Source organism: Sus scrofa, chromosome 1 (genome assembly GCF_000003025.6).
Source record: "Sus scrofa isolate TJ Tabasco breed Duroc chromosome 1, Sscrofa11.1, whole genome shotgun sequence".
Taxonomy (NCBI): Eukaryota; Metazoa; Chordata; class Mammalia; order Artiodactyla; family Suidae; genus Sus; species Sus scrofa.
In genome coordinates, this window is record NC_010443.5 from 135,739,652 (window position 1) to 135,766,649 (window position 26,998).

Genomic DNA, 26,998 nt, shown 5'->3' on the forward strand with positions numbered 1-26,998 from the left:
AGCTGAAAGCCTTCCCCCTAAGATCTGGAACAAGACAGGGATTCCTACTCTCACCACTTTTATTCAACATACTGTTAGAAGTCCTAGCCACAGCAATCAGACAAACAAAAGAAATAAAAGATATCCAAATTGGAAGAGAAGGGGTAAAATTGTCACTGGATGCAGATGGCATAATACTATATATAGAAAACCCTAAGGAATCCACACAAAAACTACTTGAACTGATTAACAAATTCAGCAAAGTAGTAGGATACAAGATTAACATTCAGAAATCCAGTGCATTTCTGTATGTACTAACAATGACAGAAAAGGAATATAGAAATACAATACCTTTTAAAATTGCACCTCAAAATATTAAATACCTAGGAATAAACCTGACCAAGGAGGTGAAAGACTTATATGCTGATAACTATAAAACATTAATCAAGGAAATAAAAAGGATTCAAAGAAATTGAGAGATATTCCATGCTCCTGGATTGGAAGAATTAATATTGTTAAAATAGCCGTACTACCCAAAGCACTCTACAGATTCAGTGCAATCCCAATCAAATTACCCATGACATTTTTCACAGAGCTAGAACAAACAATCCAAAAAATTTATATGAAACCATAAAAGAGCCAGAATTGCCAAAGCAACCCTGAGGGAAAAAAGCAAGCAGGAAGCATAACTCTCCCAAACCTCAGACAGTATTACAAAGCTGCAGTAATTAAGACAGTGTAGTACAGATACAAGACAGACATACAGGCCAATGGAACAGAATAGAGAACCCAGAAATAAATGCAGACACCTATGATCAATTAATCTTTGACAAAGAAGGCAAGAACATAAAATGGAAAAAGACAGTCTTTTTAGTGAGTGGTGCTGGGAAAACTGGACAGCTGCATGTAAATCAATGAAATTAGAAAACATCATCACATCACGCACAAAAATAAACTCAAAATGGCTTAAAGACTTAAACATAAGACACCATCAGACTCCTAGAAGAGAACATAGGCAAAACATTCACTGACATCAACCTTACAAATAATTTCTTAGGTCAGTCTCCCAAAGCAATAGAAATGAAACCAAAAATAAACCAGTGGGACCTAATCAAACTGACAAGATTTTGCACAGCAAAGGAAACCATCCAAAAAACAAAAACAAACAAACAAGCCTATGGAATGGGAAAAAATAGTTTCATGGTATGACTGATGCATCTGGTGAGGGCTTAATCTCCAAAATATACAATTTACACAATTCAACAGCAAAGAAAAAAAAAGAAAAATGGAGCAGAAGACCTGAGTAGACATTTCTTCAAAGATATACAGATGGCCAACAGGCATATAAGTAAATGCTCAACATCACTAATTATTAGAGAAATGCAAATCAAAACTACAATGAGATACCATTTCACAGCAGTCAGAATGGCCATCATTAGTAAGTTTACAAATAGCAAATGCTGGAGAGGGTGTGAAGAAAAGGGAACCCTTCTACAGTTGGTGAGAATGTAGATTAGTACAACCACAATGGACAACAGTATGGTGGTACCTTAGAAAACTAAATATAGAAAACCGTATGACCCAACATTCCCACTCCTGGGCATATATCCAGGCAGAGCTTTCCTTGAAAAAGACATATGCACCCGTATATTCATTGCAGCACTATTGACAATAGCCAAGACATGGAAACAACCTAAATGTCCATCGACAAATGAAAGGATTAAGAAGATGTAGTACATATGTACACAATGGAATACCACCCAGCCATAAAAGAGAACAAAATAATGCCATTTGCAGCAACATGGATGAACTAGAGACTCTCATACTAAATGGAGTAAGTCAGAAAGAGAAAGACAAATATATTGTATCACTTATATCTGGAATCTAATATATGGACAAATGAACCTACATACAGAAAAGAAACAAACTCATGGACATGGAGAACAGACTTGTGCTTGCCAAGGGAGAGGGGGAGGGAGTGGACTGGGAGTTTGGGGTTAGTAGATACATACTGTTGCATTTGAAGTGGGTAAGCAATGAGATCCTTCTGTATAGCACAGGGAACTATATCTAGTTACTTGTGATGGAACATGATAGAAGATAATGTGAGAAAAAGAGAGTGTGTGTGTGTGTGTGTGTGTGTGAATGGGACACTTTGCTCTACAACAGAAATTGACAGAACATGGAGCTCCCATCGTGGCTCAGTGGTTAGCAAATCCGACTAGGAACCAAGAGGTTGAGGGTTCGATCCCTGGCCTCGCTCAGTGTGTTAAGGTTCCGGTGTTGCCGTAAGCTGTGGTGTAGGTCACAGATGTGGCTTGGCTCTGGCATTGCTGTGGCTGTGGTGCAGGCCGGCGACTACAGCTCCAATTAGACCCCTAGCCTGGGAACCTCCATATGCTGTGGGTATGGTCCTAAAAAAGACAAAAAAAAAAAAAAAAAAAAAGAAATTGACAGAACATTGTAAATCAACTATTAAAAAAATAAAAAGGAATGGAGAGGCAGGGTTCCCATTGTGGCTCAGCATGTTAAGAACCCTACTGGTAACCATGAGGAGGCAGGTTCAATCCCTGGCCTAGCTCAGTGGGTTAAGAATCCAGTGTTTTCACAAGCTGCAGCATAGATCACAGGTACACTCTGATCTGGCATTGCTGCGGCTGTGGCGTAGGCTGGCAGCTGCAGATCTGATTAGATCCCTAGCCTGGGAACTTCCATATGCTATAGATGCACCCCTAAAAAGACAAAAAAAAAAAAAAGAATGGAGCAGCAAATCAGCAATACTGTACTTGCATACCTTGAGAATAGACATGGAAGCACTTTTCTTTCTTATTTTTATTTTTTTTAATTGTTATTTCCTCAATGAAATTATTTTTGAGCTTGGGGTTAATAGATGCATTTTTCTTTCTTAATTCATCTATCAGCTAATCATGAATCTAATTCTGATGCTTAAGCATATTCTTTGCTTTTTTCTTCATAGGCTCTACCTTGCCTCAGCTGCACAACTTTCTTGTTTGAATTCTTTTCTCTTGATGTCTTCCTATTTCTCCCCACTTTGCTAAATTGTTCCCTTTTTAAAGGCTTTGGTTGTTATCACCTCAAGTGCTTGCTCTCATACCTGAATTCTCGGGGAACACAGTAGGTGCTAATAAAGGATTGTTAAATATCGTTGAATTAATTTTTCATTTATTGTTTACTTTTACATATCCTATTTCACTTTTATGTGTTCCTTTTTTAGGTTATAATTAGAGCTTATAGGTTGGAACATCTCCTAGTTGAATATAAAAAGAATGTCAATACTATATACAAGATCTTTCTACCTCTTTAAAATAGAAAATGTCCTTATCATGCCTATCCGATAAGCACTAAATGTGGTGATATGAATGAAATGCATGGCACATTCTAAAACTATATGTAAATTGAAGTATTTTATTTAGAGATACTTTTTCATGTAATACACTTAAAAGATAAGTTTAGACCCTGTAACCACTCGCTAACAATTGACTATTAATCATATTGGACCCTGGGAGTTCCCCAGTGGCTCAGTGGAAAAGGATCTGGCGTTGTCACTGCTATGGCTTGGGTCACTATTGTGGTACAGGTTCCATTCCTGGCCTGGGAACTTCTGCATTCCAAAAAAAAAAAAAAAAAAAAAAAAAAAACCGTACTGGATCCTGTAAGGTAGAACTTATTTTGAGGACAAGTTTAATAATTTCTCTGATTATAATTGATATAGTAGCAGTCTTCCACAATAGGCACACAACTAATTATTAAGGAGTTGCCTTTTAAATGTCTGATTCAAAAATGTTTTGATAAGAAAGAGACTGAGGAGAAAAAATTAACTTTTGCATATAAAATGATATGATTATAATTAGGGATTTTTTCAAAAACACATTAAATATGTTTTGTATAAGAAATAATTTAGACAAATTAGGATGGTTCTAGAAGTTTATTATGTGATAACATTTTGTGCCAAATTCCAATTAATATTTTAAAAATCTTGTAGGAGAGATTGGTATAATATTCTTTTTCTGGAAATAATTTTTAAAATATCTGACTAGAATATTTTACAGTTCAGTTTCTCATCAATTAATAATGTGTCTAGTCACTTTTAGATACAAATTTTTAGATCAGAAAATGAGGATTTTTTTCCCTGAGGAGCTTTAATAAAGAAATTACAGCCTAGACTTTAAATTGTATGTCCTCAAATAAAAATCCTACTTTCTTTTCACTTCTTACTTTGGAGTCTGTATGTATATGTATGTCATAAGTAAGAACCACTCACATGGCCAATATTTTGAGGAAAAAAAGTAAGAACTAAAATCCCAATGTTGTATTACTGAAAGTGATAATTTTCTTCTCTCTGTTAATGAACACATTTGTAATGTCATTATTTGATTCCATCTCATATTTTCATTTGAATTTTCAGTATTAATATATTACTTCTACAGAGTTGTCACATGCGGCAGTGACAATAGGAAGGAAGGAGGGGTGAACAATGGGAAGGAAGGAGAGATGAAAGGAAGAACTACATTCTATGATTAAAACACTATGCATTCATTTTCCCGCTTACTTCTATTTCCTACCTGAATTTCAAGACATAACGAAGCCCAGAGCATCATAATGTGGCATTTTGCAGTAAGGGTGAATCAAGTACTTTCTCATATCTTTTCTGTATCACTTGGGAATTTATTAAAATTTATGAACTATTTTCCTTGTATTTAAATCTATACAAGTCTTAATTTTTATTTTCATTTTTATTATTCTTGAGATGCTGTATGGTGTTATTGGGGTATATATGTGTGCATATGTTCATGTATACATATACATGTATGCATGTATGAGAATGTATATATTTGTATGAAAATAGGTAATTGAAAAATCAGTGTGGGTTTGTGATCGTATCAATAGTTAGTATATAAGCGTAACTTAACAAACTTAAACTGTACAGTTATTTGTTTTTTCAACAAATGAATGAATACAAGGCAGTGTACTCTGTACTGAGCCAGGGGTGGAGTGTGGAAGGATGGGCAGACAAAGATAAACAAAACTTGGTCCCTCTCTAAGAAGGAAGACAAGCACACAAACCCTATATGTTATAGTATAATAATTATAATATATATATAATATAATTATTATTAAGCCCTATATAATAAACACTATAATATAGTGGATGCTATGAAAGGGGTATAAATGCATTACCAAAGCACATAAATCAGAAAATTAGCACTGTCTGAGGATATCAGGCAAGGATTCACAGAAATGACAGAGATATCTGTAAGGATAAGTATGAATCCACAGGGAGTATCTGTGCAGTTGTCTTTTAGAGGGGAGTAGGAACCAAGACCATGACTGAATCTCAAGAGAAAATAGCGGTTTTTTGAAGTGACCTGACCTCATACCTTGGCAACCTAGAATCAGGGAAGAGAGACTCAGACTCAGACCAGACTTAACCAGCTACTCTTTTGACGTTGTACTAGGGGTAGGCCTAACACAGCAATGTAAGGGAACGTGGGATCCAGATTTGACTGCAGAGAAACCTCAGTTGTATAAGAGGTACAGACCACACTGATTACTTTATTAATAGGGGAAAGAGGAGGAGGGCCAACTGGAAAGCATTTTTGCTATGGTACATTTGTTCTTAATTTTCTGGGTTGCTCTGAGGGTATTCCAGCAGGTCCTGCTCTAGGTTTCAGAGGAATCCATGAAACAGACAGAAACCAGAAACCCTGGAAAATTTTGAGTTTCAGGTGATAGTTTATGAAAGAAAAGAAAAGCAATAGTGGCATCATTCTATTTGAAGCTAAAAGCTGTTCATTTTATACCTAGTCTCCCAGTTGGCTCTGGCTTTGTATAAGTGAATGAAATGATGTTAGTCAATTAGAAATTACAGATTAATAGAATCCATAAAAATCATACTCCTCTTCATTTAGTGCTCGGGATATTATACGTTTTCTCTGGAAAACAGTCTTGATTTAGAATGCAGTAATTTTATCAATTAACCGAGCTATTCACTGTCAACCTTCTGTTAGTGGGGATAACTGGCACGAGAAGGAAGGGCCTGAAACACCCTTCCTTTCTACTGATATATCATGGGCTCAGGTTAAGTCTAGGTTTGGTGTACCCATGGTCAAGGATATCAGGACCAAGCTGCCTAGATTAGGCGTAATGAAGGCTCAAGGTCAGTTTCCAAAGCTGGGATTGGCAACAGAGAGATTGGAATTTAATGTAAGAATGAGATTGTACACAGGAATTAGAAACTGAATCAATTAATGAGCTAAGATAGGGCCAAAACAGACAACTCTGAAGTAAATAGACAAGATGCCTAGACTAGGGCTAACAGAGCAGAGAGGCAGGTGGTAGAAAGCAAGAGGATCTCCTCTTTACTTTCTCTTTCCCTCCCTCTTACTCATTATACCTGGAGGCATCTTTTGGCTTATGTAGTCTATGAAGGCAGGTTATTACTTTCTTTCATGATCCTGTCTCTTTAATGATTCTATTTCTATTATAATGTGTTACTTTTCTTTAAATGTCTTAGAAGCCCTTTTAAATGTTATTTTTTAAAAGCACTAACAAGCTGCATATTTGATACTAAAGGTTCATGAATAGTTAATATTTTTTATCATCAAACTTTTCTTCTCTATCTCTGATCTTTCAAATGGAAAGTAAACAGATTTTACCCATGAAAATTTAATAGTCAGATCCAAGTATTTTGAGATTTCTTCTATTGCCACTAAATAACTTTGTATTACAAAAAAAAAAAGATTCAAAAATATTTTGCATTAGTGGCAAAGAGTCAAATAAGAATTTATTTTGCTGTACTGCAATGGTTAGAATGCTAACAGTGTATTAATATAAACATTGGAACTAGTTCCTGAGGCATTAAAGACATATGAGGAATTTCTGCTTTTAGAACTTCAGTTAAAATGCAAAAACACTCTTGCTTTCTTAATAAACAACAATAAAAGATAATTAGTTATTAGAACTTCACACATAATTTTAGTTATTCATATGTGCTTTACAGGGTATCTTTGATAAAAGTTGAGCTATTTTACATATATCCATATGGTGCCACAAGCAGTTCTTACTATTTCACCTGAATATGGTAATTACCATGTCAGACAATCAATTTTAATAGCAATGATATTGCAGTGTGAAGAGTTCATCTAGAGCTTAAAACCATCACAAGTAGTGCTTTTGTGAAGGATAATTGAGATTTTGTGTGAAACCCTGAATGAATTACCTCTTAAAAATGAAAAGGATAATGAAGATAAAGCACTATTGTTTAATGGTTAGCCCATACCAACCAAATTTGTGAAAACGAAATTGAGTAGAAGTTTCAGGTTTTAAAATCATTCAGAGCTTTGAGTGAACCTGAAAGTTGAACTATGTGTCCTGATAAAGATGAAAAGCTTCTTTACTTGTTCCTGAAAGTTTTGTATCCTCAGTCCTTCTCCCAATTAAATACTGGGTTATTAAAAATAGATGTTAATCACTAATTATGTAGTAAATATGTATACAGTAGTATACTAGTAGAAATAAATTCAAAAATGAGGATTTTTGGTCTCCTGTAGTCACTAGAAGGAGTAATTTGCCACGAAACATCTTGCATAGTAGATAAATGTATGATAAATTTTTCTATTTCAGGGATTCATCAGAAGTAGTCATACATTCAGCTGATGCATTTGCACCTGTGGCTTACCTACGCTTTTTAGAATTGCACTTGGAGGACAAGGCAAGTAAATTTGAGATTGACAATGATTTAAAGAGAAAGTTGAGATATGTGCATTGTCTCTGTGTATGTAGTTCTATAACAGATGAAAGGGTAAAGAATTTTATCAGTAGTGATTTTTTTTCAGATTCTCAGCTAATTACTAAGAATTTTGCAAATGTTTATAGTTTTAAGAGCTCTCTATGATATAAAAGATATTACAGGTGTTTCCTGGTAACTCAGTGGGTTAAATATCCACCATTGTCACTGCTGTGGCTCAGGTCCCTGCTATGGCATGAGTTTGATCCCTGTCCCGGGAACTTTTGCATACTGTGGAAGTAGCCTCAGTATTTCTGAGGTTGATCATTTATTTGAAAAGGGAATGATATATACATTAATTGAGGAAAATACAGGACAGTGTATATCAAATATTAAATCATCTAGTAAATTAAGAATTAGGTTATTGGGCATTAGCATTAGGGGAAAGGTTTGAGGAGAAACTGTAAATTTTATTATACAAAGTTTGAAAGGAGGAGAAAAGGAGAAATAAAAGCTTATCCAGAAATATACAAGGAAACAAACATACAAATAAAAGATGGAAAGTAAAGCAAAAGTGTAATAAAGAATTTCCTTTAAATACATTGACTGTCAAGATACAGTGGAATGTCAATTTTAAAATGTTTTGCAGAATAGTTAAAGTCTGGATTAGACCCTTTGATTAAAAGTCTGCTCCTTGAGATGTAAAGGATTGGAAGAAGTCTTCTGCATCTTTGGTGTTCTCTCACAGAGACATGAAGCACTCTCATAGTTATGTGCATGATAGAAAATATTAAGAATCAAGAGAGGAGTTCCTGTCGTGGCGCAGTGGTTAACGAATCCGACTAGGAACCATGAGGTTGCGGGTTCGATCCCTGCCCTTGCTCAGTGGGTTAACAATCCGGCGTTGCCGTGAGCTGTGGTATAGGTTGCAGACGCGGCTCGGATCCCACGTTGCTGTGGCTCTGGCATAGGCTGGCAGCTACAGCTCCGATTAGACCCCTAGTCTGGGAACCTCCATATGCCGCAGGAGCGGCTCAAGAAAAGGCAAAAAAACAAAAACAAAGAAAAAAGCATCAAGAGAATTGAGGATTGGCTAAGGACGAAAACAAATGGGAGCCCCAGAAATCTCACAGTGGGTTTCCAAAGGTAGAAAATAATATTTGATGTCATTTATCCAGAAAAAATTAAGATAGATAGGATTGAAATAGATCATTGAATTGGGCTGGAAGATGACTATTGATGACCTTTTACCAAAAAGCTGGTAACCCTCAAGAGAATGAAGCTATATTATCCAGACATCTTTCAGACCCACTGAAAGGAGCCTCTTTCTTCTACGTCCCTGCTACCTCTGCTGTCATGTGCACACACAGAAAAATCAAAACCACCAAATTCTGATTTAGATACATTGGCCATTATATGTTCAACTCTACCTAAATAGCTCATTATTCACTGCTTTGGTATTTCATTGATTTTCACTGTCCATTTGCCCTCTTTCAGAAAGCAATGTTATTACTTCTTTAAGGTGCATAACTCACTGACACTAAGTAAATATGGTGCTTTTCCTTTTTTTTTTTTTTTTTAGGTGTCCCCAGTACCTGACAACTGCAGAACATCTAATTATATACATAAGTCTTGAAAAGTATTGTTGAACTTTGTTTACTAAGCTATTTCTATATTTTAAAAATTACATAACAGTTCTCAATTATCATGTTCCACTTTTTCTCATTACTTTTTCATTCTTATAAATATGTATATTTATCAGAAGAGCCATTGATTAATTGGTTAATGCATCCTATCCATGATCTCTGTGATCTGTTCCTTTTTTTCCCCTTTTACTTCATCTACAGTACTTATTTCTGTAATATTTCTTTGCTTTCATCATACCAGTTTATTTTTCTCTTTTCTGCTGCTCTCATCTCAGCCAATAATATGTTGCAGAGGCATTTGAAAATGAGGATGAAAAGAAATCACTATATTTAGCCAATCAGGTTTATTCTACTGAGTGTCACCATTTTTATTTTGAATATATTCATTGTTTCAACATCGTTGGACAGTCAGGAAAAATACCATTAACTCTTACTGGTTATTTTATAACTGATTGAAAATGCAACTTTTCAGTATTACCTATGCTGACTTTAGACTAATTTTTCAGTTCACAGAAACACTCAGCAGAAGATACAGAGAGTTCCTACACATGCACAATTCCCCCCCTCCCCGCCCCCACCGCCACTATCAACATCCCATACCACAACAGAATATTTGTTACAGTTAATGAATTTTTACTGACATGCCATTATCACCCAAAGTCCGTAGTTATGTGACAATTTACTCTTGGTGGTGTACATGCTGTGGGTTTGGACAAACATATAATGACTTGTATCCACCATTTGAGTATCATACAGAATAGCTTCACTGCTCTAAAAACCCTCCATCCTCTTCCTACTCATCCTTCTTTTTTCTCTTAACCTCTGGCAATCTCTCATGTTTTGCCTTTTCCAGAATATCATGAAGTTGGACTTATTCAGTATGTTGCCTTTTCGGGTTGCCTTCTTTAAGTTACTAATTTTTATACATTTAGGTTCTTTCATATCTTTTCATGGTTTGATAGCATATTTCTTTTTTTTTTTTCAAATTAAGACTTTATTTTTTTAGTTTTAGGTTCACAGAAAAATTGGAGGGTGGGTACAGAAATTTGCCAACTACTCCTCACCCCCACACATGTGTGGTGTCCCTCATTATCAATATGCCTTGCCAAAGGGGAACATTTGTTACAATTGTAATTACCTACATGGCAGATCATAATCACTTAGAGTTCATAGTTTATATTACCGTTCACTCTTGGTTTTGTACATTCTATGCATGACATGTATCCATCATTATGGTATCATGCAAAATATTTTCACTACCCCCATATTTTCCATGCTCCACCTTTCCATGTTTATTACTCCATCCAGCCCCTGAAAATCACTGATCTTTTTATTATCTCCATATTTTTGCCTTTTCCAGAAGGTTATATAGTTAGAATAATTCAGTATGTTGTCATTTTTAAATTGGCTTCTTTCACTTAGTAATATCCATTTAACATTCCTGCATGCCTTTACATGCATTTTTAAGTGCTTAATAATATTCCATTATCTGAATATAACATTATTTATCCATTCACATACTAAAGGAAATCTTGGTTGCATCTAAATTTTAGCAATTGTGAATAAAGCTTCTGTAATACATCCATGTGCATGTTTTTGTGTGGCGTTTTCAGCTCTTTTGGATAAATTCCAAAGAGTATGATTGCTGGATTATATGATAAGAGTACGTTTAAGTTTACAAGAAACCACCAAACTGTCTTCCAAATGGCTGTGCCATTTTGCATTCCCACCAACAGTGAATAAAGATTCCTATTGCTCCACATCCTTGCCAGCTTTTGGTGTTATCAGTGTTTTGGGCATTCATCATTCTAATAAGGTGTGTAAAGGTATATCACTGCTGTTTTAATTTGCATTTCTCTGATGACATATGGTGTAGAACATCTTTTCATATATTTATTTGCCATCTCTATTTCATATTTGGTGAGAGATCTGTTCCAATGTCTGCTGATTTTTTATTCAAACTGTTTTTTTAATATTGAGTTTTAAGTGTTTTCTCTATATTTTGGAAATAGTTCTTTATCAGCTATGTCTTCTGCAAATATTTTCATCCAATTTATGGCTTGTCTATTCTCTTGGTAGTGCCTTTCACAGAGCAGAAGTTTTTAATTTTAATGAAATCCAACTTATTTTTTTCTTGGATCATACCTTTGGTATTATATCTAAAAGTCATCACTAAACCCAAGGTCATCAAGATTTTCTCCTATTTTACCTTCTAGGAATTTTATCGTTTTGCCTTTTTACATTTGGGTCTGTAATTCAATTTGAGTTAGTTTTTGTAAAGGGGTATGCGGCCTTTGTCAGGATTCATTTTTTTATGTGTGGATATCTAGTGGTTCTAGCACTATTTGTTAAAAAGACTATCTTTTCTCCATTATATTGCCTTACTCCCTTTGTCAAAGATCAGTTGACTGTATTTATGTAGACCTGTTTCTGGGTTCTGTATTCTGTTCCATTGATCTATTTGTCTATTCCTTTGCCAGCACCACAATGTCTTAATTACTGTAACTTTATAGTATGTCTTAAAGTCAGATAATGTCAGATTCCAAATTTGTTCTTGTCATTCAATACTGTGCTGCTATTCTGTTCTTTTACCTTTCCATATAAACATTTGAATCCGTTTTTTATCATCCGCAAAGTAACATGCTAAGATTTTCAGTGGGATCACATTGAATCTATAGATCAAGTTGGAAAGAACTGACATCTCAACAATATTGAAACTTCCTATCCATAATCATAGAATATCTCTCTATTTGGTTCTTTGATTTCTTTCATCAGAGTTTTATGTGTATAGGTATATTTGTATATATTTAGACATCCTTTTTATCCTCATCATTTTAACTTAATTTATTAAATGGGACCTCCTTAAGGACTTTTTTCTTTTCTTTTCTTTTTCTACAAATAAGGCTATGGGGTGGCATTCTTAGTTTGAATCCAGAGGGAAATAGTAAGAGTTCCTTTCGCAGAAATCCTGTTACATCTCGATGGCTTGGGTAAAGCATTAGCCAAGTCACCAGCTTTACTCCTGTACCTACCCAAGTAGTAGAAAAGGGGATTCTAGGGAGAAAAAAAAAAAAAAAAAAACAAAAGAAAGATGAATAAATGCTAGAGGCCAAAAAATGACAGATATTCTTCCACATATTTTATCAAAATCATATTGTCATTTCAAACTCCTATTAACAAATTAATTAACACTCTACCCCAAATAATAGTGAGGCTTCGAATGTATGCCTCGAATACCACTCTGAAAATCTGTATCTGTTCCCTAAAATCCCTTAGTTTCCATTAACTTTATTACACATCTTCAATCTAGCTTGACCTCAATTACTTTGACAAATTGCTATTGGTCTTTTCTCAGTCTTCATAATCATTAATCATTTTCTCTGATAATGGCCACCATCTCCTTGAAAATTTTTCTTATAGTGTGTATATGTCATTGTATTATTCTGATTTTTTCTTCTCCTTTCTCAAGATTTCTTCTGTCTCCTTCAGTATCTTCTTTGCTTATGACCTTCAACATGTATATATACCTCAGTTTGCCTTTATTGCTGCATTTTATTCTTTGTTCAATATTTTCCCTCTCTAAGATTTTTGTCTTTTCCCACATGTCTACTTTTTACCTCTATGTAGATAATTCTCAAGACACTTTCTGGTCTTTCTACTAATTTTTTTTTTTTCTCCTTAACTCCAGATCCCTATTTTCTGATTGGCTGCTGGACGTGATAGCCAATCTGTGTCAAACTCATTATGTAAAAACTTTGAGCTCATTTTCCTATCCAAGTACACTTTTTCCTTATTTTTGTTATATAACATGTCTGTTTTCCCACTAGAAACTCAGGCACAGGAAAAATGAATCATTTCTCACAGTTGTCTTTCCATTACCAGGAACATTCAGTTGGTTAACTAGTCCTTTACAAGCTAGTTTTAATGTCTTGTATATTATTCCATCTCTGTGCCCATCTCTCTAGTTAAACTTATATCTTGCCCAAACTCTTGGACCAGGTGTAACTTTCTTAAGTGAACTCCGTGCTTTATTCTCTCCATATTCTACTCACCTGCCTTATTAGGTTTTCTTTCTTTCTAGTTGTTGTTTCTCTGCACGAATGGTGCTACATTGTTCTCTCAATAAATAAGATGGATACATGAATTGAGGGCCATATGACATGTTGCCATAACATCCTTTTTTGGTCTTGCTCCCTGGACTCCCCCACATATACCTTTGTTCTCTCTTGTTCTCTTTCTTGCTTCTCTCTTCCCTTGCCTTTGCTTATTCTTTCTTATCTGTCTTACTTTATTCCTCCCTTTCTTCTCTGTTTACATACTGCTTATGAGGCCAGATCGAATTCAAATACTCTTATACACCTACCCACACCAGATGAACCATACTAACACTTTGTTTCTTCCTTTCTTGTGATGATTAACTTAGGCAGTTTGTGTTATAGTTAAGGACTTAACTTACTATTTCTACAAGGTTGTAAATTTCTTAAAGACTCCTTTGTCATCTTCATACCCCCTGTAACAGCTACTAGTTCTGTAATAAGAATTTTTGAAGTAAACTAATTATTATTTTCATACTTCATTTTTTCCTTCTTACAGAATTTTATAAACATGCTTCCATTTGATGTTGTATACCAATTAACAAGAGTCACTTTCTTTTTTATTTTTCTTTCATCTTCTTAGAGAAAAATGCTCCAAACTAGAATATAAAATACAACCTTTAGAAGAGGTTGTTAGTGTAAAATTTAAGTTATCACTAAGATTTTCACATTGTTTACAATGACCCTGAAATTTTCATATTAAATAATTAATCTGTTTAAATTTTACCTTTAAGTTAAAATCTTAAATTGTTTATTTCAATGTAAAAATTATATCAACTTAACATGGGATCCCAAACAAAATAACTGAATAATGGAAAGCTCCAGGTTAAAAATGGGGAAATATATTAAAATTTCTTTTGGGGCTCTGAGTTTATTGCTTATGGCAAACTTGATGCTAAAATATACCATACATCACTACCACGACAGGCTTGAGAAAATGAAAAATACAAAGCTTTACATAAATCAGCCAAAAGATCCTATTAAAATGCATAACCTTTAACAGAAGAATCAAGACTTTTAACAATTCAGAAGCTCTTTCTTCCTTGTGTAGTTGTTCTAGATTTTTCAAACAGCTTTATGAGAAATAATATTTCAAATTAATTATTGGAAAAGCCATTGCTTTTATACAGAGACAAATTTCACAGAAATTTAGCCTAATTTTACTAATGAACCCTACTATCACTTGGTACTTAATTTCGGTTTTTGTTTAAATAATCCTTGGAACAATTATATATTTTCTATAATTAGAATGTTTTATATTCATAGAAGTTTTAACTTTTCAATACATCATAATTTCATAGTCCATTCTGTGCTGTTTCATTTTATTTTGCTTTATTTAGGAAATCTTATCAAATGTATTGAAAAAATTATAACATCAAATGATCCCTATGCTTTTATTTTTCTCTTCAACAAATTCCTGTGAGCACCTACTCTATTTAAAAAACTGTTTAACTTGGAGTTCCCATCATGGCGCAGCAGAAACAAATCCAACTAGGAACCATGAGGTTGCGGGTTCAATCCCTGGCCTCGCTCACTGGGTTAAGGATCCAGTGTTGCCGTGATCTGTGGTGTAGGTTGCAGATGGGGCTCGGATCCTGCATTGCTGTGGCTGTGGCATAGGCTGTCAGGCACAGTTCCAATTAGACCTCTAGCCTGGGAACCTCCATATGCCATGGGTGCAGCCCTAAAAAGGACAAAAAACAAAACAAAACAAAACTGTTAAACCTACATGGATTCATGCAAAGTATAGCATAATTCTAATTCTAACTTTAAATTGAAGTTATTATGGATAATCTTTATCTCCAGCATTATTATTACAATAACAGATATCACTTGTTTGGCTAATCAGAACTGAAGTTATGGCCATAATATAAAGGTGAAAAGTAATATGTGGGATATGATCTTGTTTTTCTAAAATTTAGTCGTGCAGGTAGGTAGCTTATATATTTAATTATATTTGAATAAGAGTAAGATTTGAGTGTATAATCTCCAGACTATTGCTATTGATTTCTTTTGGGAAAGGGAATATGAAAGGAAAATACACAGAGAAGCTTAATTCTTTGTATAGCTCTAATTGTGACTTTTTACAATGAGCATATATTTTTTTATTTTATTATTTTATTTTATGGGCCACACCCACAGCATATGGAGGTTCCCAGGCTAGGGGTCAAATCAGAGGTACAGCTGCCTGCCTACATCACAGCCACAACCTTGTGGGATCCGAGCTGCATCTGCAACCTGCACCACAGCTCAAGGGCTACACCAGATCCCCAACCCACCAAGCAAGGCCAGGAATCGAACCTACATCCTCATGGATACTAGTCAGATTCCATGGATACATAGTCCCGTTTCCACCACACCACAATGGGAACTCCAAGTATTTAAATATCATTCTACAACATTTTAGTAGTCTTGGTAGAAAGAGACACACTAAAGCCCTTTAAAACTTTGCACATAACTTTAGGGAAAATGGTACCCATAATATAGGTTGAAGTCTAGTTGATCCCATAGTAAAGTCTAAGCAATGAATCTTAGGGAAAAATATATATGCATATATTTTGGATATTTGGATGACTAGCCTCTTGATTATGTTGTGCATGGGAATTTATTCTCATAGCTCATAGCAACATGTACAAATTCGAAAATCTCCTCCATGGAGATATGCTACCACAGTCTCTATACCACCTCAAAAATATTTCCTTATAGTAGTCAAAAGAAAGAGAAAGGATGACTTTTATTCATCAGCATTTGTTTCAGCACAACTTTCCTACCCTACTCTAGCCTTTCCTCATCTTTGCCCTCAAGCTAAAGAGCAGAAAACTGATCTGATAAGAGGGAACTGATCTGATAAGGCATTTAGCAGGTTTTAAAACCTGATCTTATAAACTTTATTGATGTGACTTGGGATTCAGATAGATTTAGACCTTGGATAGGGAAGGGCTAAGAATTTTGCTGGAAGCCTATAGATACAGCCAAAGAGTGTTTCAGTGAATTGGAAGACAGGTCAAAAGAAAATATTCAGAATGAAGCATAAAGAGAAACAAAGTCACAAAAATACATATTAGGGCTTGAGAAATAAAAAGTGAAAAGGTCTATACATCTAATTAAAATGTCAGAGAGGAGAGATACAATAGGAAAAGTGCAATAATTTCAAAGATAATGGTTCAGAACTCTCATCCTAGTATTTGTAGCCAGTAAAGATGTCCTTCAAAAATTAAAAGTACTTTCAGGATAACAGTAATGCATTTGTCAAAACTTACTGATAGTGCATGTATGGTTTATTTATTTCACTATAATTTTTATCCTCAAGAAAGAAACAAATATTTAACTCTAGTTAATAGAATTTATGTTAAGACCTTAATATCCTTTATTTTGTTTTGGTGTATCTGCTAGTAATAATTTTTCTAAATTTTTGTTTGAAAATTTCTCATTTATTTTTGTTTTACTCCAACGTTTTACTAAGGAAAATATTTTTAAGAAGGAGAAAAGGCCTTCCCTAAGGAAAAACTGAGAGAGTTCTAGACTTGCCTTTCTTATGAATATTGCTAAAGAGGATTCTTCAAGTTGGGAGGCAGGAAGGGACACGCTAGATACCAATATTAAAGCATTTGAAAATGTAAAACTCTCTGATAAAGGTAAATATATAGACATATGTATATATAGTTTTGTGATATTGTAATGGTGTTGTATAAATTACTTCTAATTCTGGTATAGAATGTTATAAATAATGCAAAGTAACTATTTAAAACTATGTTATAGGACACAGAATATTCAAAGATACAGTTTGTGACATCAATAACATAAAGTAGGAGGGAGGAAATGTAAGAGTAGAGTTTCATATGCAATTAATGTTGTCATTGTCAGTTTAAAATAGATGTTATAGATGTTTGATGCAATCCCCTTGGTAACCACAAAGAAAATATCTATGGAGGAGTCACAAAAGAAAATGAGGAAGGAGTCAAAGTGTGTAACTACAAAAAATCAACAAAATACAGAGGACAGCTACAAAGGAGGGAAGAGTGACAAAATAACTAGAAGACTAGGACACATAAACAACAAAGTGGCAATAGTGAATCCTTCTCTACTGGTAATTGCTTTAAATTTAAATAGATTAAATTTCCAATCAAAAGAAGTAGAGTTGGAGGTGGAGATCAAGGTGATAAAGCAGGAGGACATGGAGCTCACCTCCCCCTACAAACACACCAAAAATTACATCTACATCTCGGACAGTTCTCACAGAAAACCACAAGACATAGAGTGATTAAATGGATTTTCTTAAAAGACACAACAATATGCCACTTATAAGAAACACACCTTAGATATAAAGTTATACATAGGCTGAATGTGAAAGGATGAAAAAAATATATCCCATGAAAATGGTAACCAACAGAGGACAGGAGTGGCCAGACTTAATCAGATAAATAGATTTTAAATAAAAAAACTTTCACAAAGAAGGAATTATAAAATGATTAAAGAGTCAGCTCACCATGAGGTATAACAACTATAAATAAATAAACAACTAACAGCAGGGCCCCTGGATATGTGAAGCAAATACTGACAGAATTGAAATGAGAACTAGATAGTAACACAGTAATGATAGAGATTTTGATATTTCATCTTCAGTAATGTGGAAATCAAACAGACCAATGTTGATTTAAAAAAAAAAGAGGACTTGAACAATACTATAGACTAATTGGACCTAAAAAACATTAAAATAATACTCTACCTAGAACAACAAAATATACATTCTTCTCAAGCATACAAGGAACATTCTCCAGGGTACATCACTTGTTAGGCCATGATCTCTTTGTAACAAATTTAAGAAGATTGAAATCATACCACATATCTTTTCTAACCAGAATGGAATCGAACTTGAAATCAGTAACAAAGAAAACTAGAAAATCCACAAATAATGTTGAAATTAAAAACACACTCCTGAACAACCAATGGGTCAAAGAAAAGAATCACAAGAGAAGTTAGAAAATATATTGAGACAAATGAATGTGAAAGAAGAACATACCAAAAATTATGAAATGAAACAAAAGCAATATCAAGAGGGAAATTTATACCAGTAAACACAATACACTAAAACAAGAGAGACTGATGTCAGAATTATGGTGGTGTGAGACACAACCTTTGTCACTCCCCTTTAATCTACAGCCAGTAGAATATTCGCAACTCAACAGAGGTGGCTCTACCCAACAGAGCAGAACACTGGAGAAATTTACTCATCTGTACACTGAAAGGTAGGTGGGCCCAAGCACATAGAGGAGGCAACAACCAAGGGAACAGCAGAGGAGTGCTTGTGATCCTTGATCCTCAGCCACAACAGCTGAACCTGCAGCCCTAGAGAACTTAGTAGCAACCCAGTGGGGAAGGTTGGGAGAGGGAGGTGGTGGAGCACACACAACTCTGGCCTCCCGACCACAGCAGTACTTGTGACCACAGGTGGGCAAGAGCAGTGCAGGGCCTGTAACCCCAACTCTCCAGCCATAGATGCACTCACAGCTTACCCCCACCTTGCCTCCCACCTGCAACAGTGACACCAACTGCACAATTCAAGACACAGCAGAGGTACCCACAATTCTCCCCAATCCAGCCTACTCTCAATACATCAGTTGAGCCTATGACTCAAGAGATGTCTGACACTGGAGTAGCACCTGCCATCCCAATGACTCAAGTATTGCCAGCAGCAGCATGAGCAGCAGCAAGGTACCAATAATCAGCAGTGAAAAAGGACACTGGGCAGTACTTCTGAATGGCAGTGGAGGGTAGATAGTGCCATCTCTAAAATACAACCAGAGGCAGCTCAAGTGAGAGAAACCAAAAAACTTGTGCTTTAACACCACCTACTGAAAAACAAAAGAAAGACCTCTAATATCTAACCTGTTAAATCCTTTATTGTGAAGGAAGAAAAAAAAAGGGGGGGTTAAAGAAGAAAGGTATTCGCTACTTCAAATGTGGACCACATCTTCAAGCACTGTAAAGAATCACAATAACACTCTTAGCACACAAAGAAAGACACTGCTCCAGAAACCAAGAGTAAAGTCATGGACTATTTCAAAGTAACTGATAAACAATTCAAAATAACTGTCATGAAGAAACTCGTGTATTCATAGGAAAACTCAAAAAGTTCAATGAGCTCAGGAATAAAATTAATGAACAGAAAGAACACTTTACCAAAGAAAGTGAAACTGAAAAAGAAGCAAACAAAAAGTCTGGAGCTGAAAAACTCAATAAAGGAGACGAAAATGCATTTGAAAGCACTGGATAATTTACTAGGGATTGCACTGAATCTGTAGATTGCTTTGAGTAGCATGGCCATTTTTACAATATTAATTTTTCCAATCCAAGAACATAAAATATCTGTCCATTTCTTTGAATCCTCTTTAATCTCCTTGATTAATATTTTATAGTTCTCATCATATAAGTCTTTTGTGTCCTTGGTCAGATTTATTCCCAGGTATGTAAATTTGTGGGGTGCAATTTTAAAAGGTATTGTATTTTTGTATTGCTTTTCTAATATTTCATTGTTAGTATACAGAAATGCACTGGATTTCTGAATGTTACTCTTGTATCCTGCTATTTTGATTAATTCATTCATCAGTTAGAGTAGTTTTTGTGTGGAGTCCTTAGGATTTTCTCTATATAGTATCACGTCATCTGCATAGAGTGACAATTTCACTTCTTATCTACCAATTTGGGTACCTTTTATTTCTTTTGTTTGTCTGATTGCTGTGCCTGGGACTTCCAATACTATGTTGACTAAAAGTGGTAAGAGTAGGAGTCCCTGTCTTGTTCCAGATTTTAGTAGTAAGGCTTTCGGCTTTTCTCCATTGACTTATATTTGCTGTGGGTTTGTCATAAATGGCTTTGATTATGGTTAAGATATGTTCCCTCTATACCCACATTGGGAAGAGTTTTTATCATGAATGGATATTGGGCTTTGTCAGATGTTTTTTCTGCATATATTGAGATAATCATGGGATTTTTGACTTTTCTTTTGTTAACATTGATTTATTTGTGTATGTTGAACCATCCTTGTGAACCTGGGATGAATCCCACTTGGTTGTGGTGTATGATCTTTTTCATATGTTTTTCGATTCGATTGGCTAAAATTTTTTTGAGAATTGTTGCATCTATGTTCATTAAAGATATTGGCCTACAATTTTCTTTTTTTGGTAGTATCTTTGTCTGGTTTTGATATTACAGCGATGGTGGTGTCATAGATTGTCTTTGGGAATGTTCCTTCTTCTTCAACCTTTTGAAAAAGTTTAAGGAGGATGGGTATAAGTTCCTCTTTGTATGTTTGGTAAAATTCAACTGTAAAGCCATCTGGTCCTGGACTTTGTTTGTAGGAAGTGTTTTTATTGCATATTCAATTTCATTTCTAGTAATTGGTCAGTTCAGTTAATCTATTTCTTCTTGATTTGGATTTGGCGGGCTATAAGTCTCGAGAAAGTTGTCCATTTCTTCTGGGTTTTAAATTTGTTGGCATATACCTGTCCATAGTATTCTTTTTTGGCTTTTTATATTAGTGTGGTATCCATTGTGATTTCTCCCTTTTTTTTCACATAACCAGAACAAACAATCCAAAAATTTATATGGAACCATAAAAGACCCAGAATCGCCAAAGCAATCCTGAGGAATAAAAACTAAGCAGGAGGCATAACTCTCCCAGACTTCAGGCAATATTACAAAGCCACAGTGATCAAGACAGTACCAAAACAGACATACAGACCAATGGAACAGAATAGAGAACCCATAAATAAACTCAGACACCTACAATCACTTAAATTTCAACAAAGGAGACAAGAATATAAAATGAGAAAAAGACATCTTTTTAGCAAGTGGTTCTGGGAAAACTAGACAGCTGCATGTAAATCAGTGAAACTGGAACATACCCTCACACCATGCACAAAAGTAAACTCAAAATAGCTTAAAGACTTAAACATAAGACAAGACAACATCAAACTCCTAGAAGACAACATAGGCAAAACATTCTCTGACATCAATCTTACAAATGTTTTCTCAGGTCAGTCTCCCAAGGCAACAGAAAAAAAAAAGCAAAAATAAACCAATGGGACCTAATCAAACTGACAAGCTTTTGCACAGGAAAATAAACCATTAACAAACAAACAAAAGGACAACTTACAGAATGGGACAAAATAGTTTCAGATGATGCAAATGACAAGGGCTTAATCTCTAAAATATACAGACAACTTACACAACTCAACAGCAAAAAAGCCAAAATCCAATTGAAAAATGGGCAAAAGACCTGGATAGACATTTCTCCAAAGAAGATATACAGATGGCCAACCAACAACCACATGAAAAAAATGCTCAGCATCACTGATTATTAGAGAAATGCAAATCAAAACTACTATGATGTACCACCTCACACCAGTCAGAATGGCCATCATTAATAAGCCTACAAATAACAAATGCTGGAGAGGGTGTGGAGAAAAGGGAACCCTCCTACACTGTTAGTAGGAACGTAAATTAGAAAACTATGGAAAACAGCATGGGGGTATCTCAGAAAACTATACCTAGAACTACCGTATGACCCAGAAATCGCACTCTTGGGCGATCACACTCTTGGGCATAAACTTTCCTTGAAAAAGACATATGCACCCATATGTTCATCACAGTGCTATTCACAATAGCCAAGACATGGACACAACTCAAATGTCCATTGACAAATGAATGGGTTAAGAAGATGTGGTATATATACATAATGGAATACTACTCAGCCATCAAAAAGAAAAAATAATGCCATTTCCAGCAACATGGATGGAACTAGAGACTCTCATACTAAGTGAAGCAAGTCAGAAAGAGAAAGACATACCATATGATATCACTTATATCTGGAATCTAAAATATGGTACAAATGAACCTTTCCACAGAAAAGAAACTCATGGACTTGAATAGCAGATTTATGGTTGCCAAAGGGGAGGGGGCGGGAGTGGGATAGACTGGGAATGTGGGGTTAATAGATGCAAACTATTGCCTTTGGAATGGATAAGCAATGAGATCCTGTTGTATAGCATTGGAAACTGTATCTAGTCATTTATGATGGAGCATGATGGAGGATAATATGAGAAAAAGTATGTATATATGTATGTGTGACTGGATCACTTTGCTGTACAGTAGAAAATTGACAGAACACTATAAACCAGCTATAATGGAAAAAATAAAAATCACTAAATTAAAAAAAATAAAAATAAAAGAAACATTGTAAGTAGATCAGACCATGGAAGACAGAATTATCTGAAAAACAGAAATCTAGAAAGGATATATGTAGAATTAGAAATATGATCGTATCTTTAAATATTTAAGAAAATTCTACTTAAGTGATCTGGCTCTTTTAGGAAGAGTGCCAGAAGGTAATGGATATCCCAGAAGAAGACAGGAGAGGGGAGACAGAGGCTTTTTTTAAAATAACCTGGAAATTCCCAAACCTACGGAAGGAACTGGATATACAAGCCCATGAATTTAGAGAACAACTAAGACCTCAACCCAAAAAGACCTCTCCAAAATACATTATATCAAAATTGTCAAAAGTCAATGAAAAATAGTTTTAAAAGGCAGCTAGGAAGAAAAGGATGATAACATACAAAGGAACCCCCATAAAGTTATCAGTAAATATGTCAGCAGAAACTCCACAGGCCAGAACAGAGTGGAATGATATTCAAAATACTGAAAAATAAAAACTGTCAACCAGGAATACTCTATCCTGCAGTTATAGTATCCTGCAAATATGAAGGAGAAATAAAGTCCCAGGCAAATACAAGCTGAGAGGGTTCACCAATATTAAACCTGCCTTACAAGAAATGTTGACGGAAGCTCCTCTCCCAGAAAAAAAAAAAAAAAGACAAAAGTATCCAAAATTTTTATGAAAATGATATAGAGTCAGAAAATTGCAACTCTATATCAGAAAAAATTTTAAACACTTCATATTGCATAAAGATTAAAGGGAAAAAAAGCAGTTAAAAAAATCTATAACTACCTCAATTTGAAAACAAATTTACAATACAAACAGGAATGATTCGAGGCAAGAAAAAAATTAAAAAGAGGCAAAAGACAAAATCTGCATAGGAAAATTAAGATGCTATCAACAGAAAAATAACTATTTATGAGATGTTTTATACAGACCTCATGATAACCATAAAACATAAATCCAAAGCAGAGAAATGAAACATAAAAAAAGAGGAGTCTGACTTTCTGAAACTATTCCAAAAATTGCAGAGGAAGCAATACTCCCAAACTCTTTCTGAGACCACCATCACCCTGGTACCAAAATCATACAAAGATATCACACACACACACACACACACACACAATTACAGGGCAATATCACATGAACATATATGCAGAAATCCTAAACAAAATACTAGCAAACCAATTCCAACAGTACCTTAAAAGAATCATACACAATAATTAAGTGGGATTTATCCCAGGGATGCAGAGAATTTTCAGTATCTGCAAATCAATCAGTGTGATACATCACATTAACAAAATGAACAATAAAAACATATGAATCATCTCAATAGATGCAGAAAAAGCTTTTTATAAAATTCAGTGCCCATTCATGATTAAAAGATCTCCAGAAAGTGGGCATAGAGGGAACATACCTCAACATAATAAAGGCCATATATGACAGATCCACATCTAACACCATACTCAGTGGTGAAAAGCTGAAAGCATTTCCTCTAAGATCAGGGACAAAAGAATGATGCCTATTCTTGCCACTTTTATTCAACATAGTTTTGGATGTCCTAGCCAATGCAATCAGAGAGGAAAAAGAAAAAAAAAGGAATCCAATTTGGGGAAAAAAAAGTAAAACTGTCACTCTTTGCAGATGACATAATGTTATACATAGAAGATCCTAAAGACACTACCAAAAAACTACTAAAGCTCATCAAGGAATTTGATAAAGTTGCTGACTGCAAAACTACTACACAAATCTGTTGTATTTTTATGCACTAACAATGAAAGATTAGAAAGAGAAATTAAGGAAACCATCCCATTTCCTATCACATCAAAAGGAATAAACCACCTAAGGAAGTAAAAGACCTGTACTCTGAAAACTGTAAGACACTGATGAAAGAAATTGAAGATCCAGAGAGGCTGAATGAATTTTTTAAAATACCCTAAGACATACTTCCTACAAGAGACTTATTTTATCTCTAAAAACAAACATAAGCTCAAAGTGAAGGGATTGAAGATGATAATCCAAACAAGTGGCAGTCAAAAGAAAGCAGTTGTAGCTGTACTCATATCAGACAAAATAGTTTGAGCAATTAAAAATAATAAATGATAAAGATGTAATTATATAATTATAAAGGGCACATTTCATCAAGAAGATGTAACAGTTATTAGTATATGCACCCAACATAGGAACACCAAGCTACATAAAGCAATTACTTTACCCACCTAAGGGGAGAAATTGACATCAGCAATAATAGTACGGGACTGACAGATTATCCAGACAGAAAGTCAACAAGGAAATATTGGCCTTAAAGTAAATAGTAGACTTGATTGATTTGATAGATATGTACCAAACGTCAGATCCAAGTGCAGCAGAATACACATTCTTCACAAGTTCACAGGGAATGTTCTCAAGAGTAGACCATATGTTTGACAGAAAACAAGTCTTGATACATTTAAGAAGATTTGAAATCATATCAAGCATCTTTTTTCATCACAATTATATGAAACTAGAAATCAACCACAAGAATGAACCTGGAAAAATCATAAATATATGAAGACTAAACAGCATACTACTGAGCAACTATTGGGTCAATGTAAAATTCAAGTAAGAAATAAAAAAGTATCTGAAACCAAATGAAAATAAAAATGCAATATAACAAAATCTATGGAATGCAGTGGCAACAGTTCTAAGAAGGAAGTTTATAGCAATACAAACCTACCTCAAGAAACAAGAAAAATCTCAAATATAAACAATCTATTCTTACAACTAAAGAAACTAGAAAAAGAAGAACTAAGGAAGCCCAAATTCAGTAGAAGGAAGGAAATAATAAAGATTAGAGTGGAAATAAATAAAGACTAAAAAGACAAAATATTAATGAAACTAATTAAACATCTTTGAAGAGATAAAAATAATTGACAACCTTTAGCTAGACTAAGAAAAAAAGAAAGAAGGCTGTGATAATTAAAATCATAAAGAAGGAGAAGGGAAGGGAGTGGGATGGACTGGGAGTTTGGGGTTAATAGATGCAAACTATTGCCTTTGGAATGGGTAGACAGTGAGATCCTGCTGCATAGCACTGGGGGAATTACATAGTCACTTCCTTTGTACATGATTGAGGATAATATGAGAAAAAGAATATGTGTATATATGACTGGGTCGCTTTGCTGTACAGCAGAAATTGACAGAACACTATACATCAACTATAACAGAAAAAAGTAAAAATCGTAAAAAATCAGAAAGGAGAAATAGCAATGGATACTCAGAAATACAAAGAAACATGAAATAATATTTTGATTAGCTATATGCCAACAAATTGGACAACCTAAAAGAAATGGGACAAATTCTTAGAATCATACAGCTGTCTAAGACTGAATCATGATGAAATGTAACATATGAATAGCCTGATCACTAGTAAAGAGATTGAAATATTAATCAAAAGTCTCATAAGACCAAAAGTCCTGGACCAGATGACTTTACAGGTGAATACTACAAAACGTTTAAAGAAGATGAATCCTTCTCAAACTCTTCCATAAAGTTGAACAAGAAGGAATGCTCACTAACAGATCTTATGAGATCAAAATTACCCCAATACCAAATACCAATACCAAAACTAGACAAGGACAACACAAGAAGTGAAAATTATGTCAATATCTCTAATGAACATAGATGCAAAAATCCTGAACTAAGTATCAGAAAACTGAATACAGCAGTATATTAAAGAATCGTATACTTTGATCAAGTGCAATTTATTCTAGGGATGCTAGGATGGTTCAACATCTGCAAATCATGCAATTGTAAACTGCATTAACAAAATAAAGAATAAAAACCATATGATCTCCTCAATAGAAGCAGAAAAGGCATTTGAAAGAGATTCAACATCTCAATAAAATGGATACAGAAAAACCATACCTCAACATAATAATGGCCATAAGTGACTAACCCACAACTAAAATCATATTTAATGGTGAAAAACTGAAAGCTTTCCCTCTAAGACAAGGATCCCCACTTTCATCATTCTGATTCAACATAGTATAGGAAGTCCTAGCCAAAGAAATTAGATGAGAAAAAGAGATGAAAGGCATATAAATTGAAAAGGAAGTAAAACTATTTGAAAATGCCATGATTTTTATATATAGAAAACCCCATGCCAAAAAGTTATTAGAAATAATTAAAAAATATGCTGAGTTTCAGGATACAAATCAATGTGCAAGAATCTGCTAGCTCACTAAGTGTGAGCTAGCAGGAAAGGAAATTAAATCTCATTTATAATTGCAATGAAAAAAGTAAAATACCTAGGAATAAACTTAACCAAAGAGGT

The 26,998-nt window shown here is 34.6% G+C and overlaps 1 protein-coding gene across 10 annotated transcripts in view; it reads left to right on the forward strand.

Moving 5' to 3' along the window:
- The window catches only part of DPH6 (diphthamine biosynthesis 6), a 445,353-nt gene that overhangs the window by 162,094 nt on the left and 256,261 nt on the right, over positions 1-26,998 (forward strand). For 9 of the 10 annotated variants that reach the window (XM_021098165.1, XM_021098179.1, XM_021098184.1 and 6 more), the window contains exon 8: positions 7,624-7,711. In XM_021098165.1, coding sequence (XP_020953824.1) covers positions 7,624-7,711 — 88 coding nt within the window. Of the gene's footprint in view, positions 1-7,623; positions 7,712-9,308; positions 12,459-26,998 lie in introns of those variants that run through there. The other variant, XM_021098213.1, reaches the window with a different exon arrangement.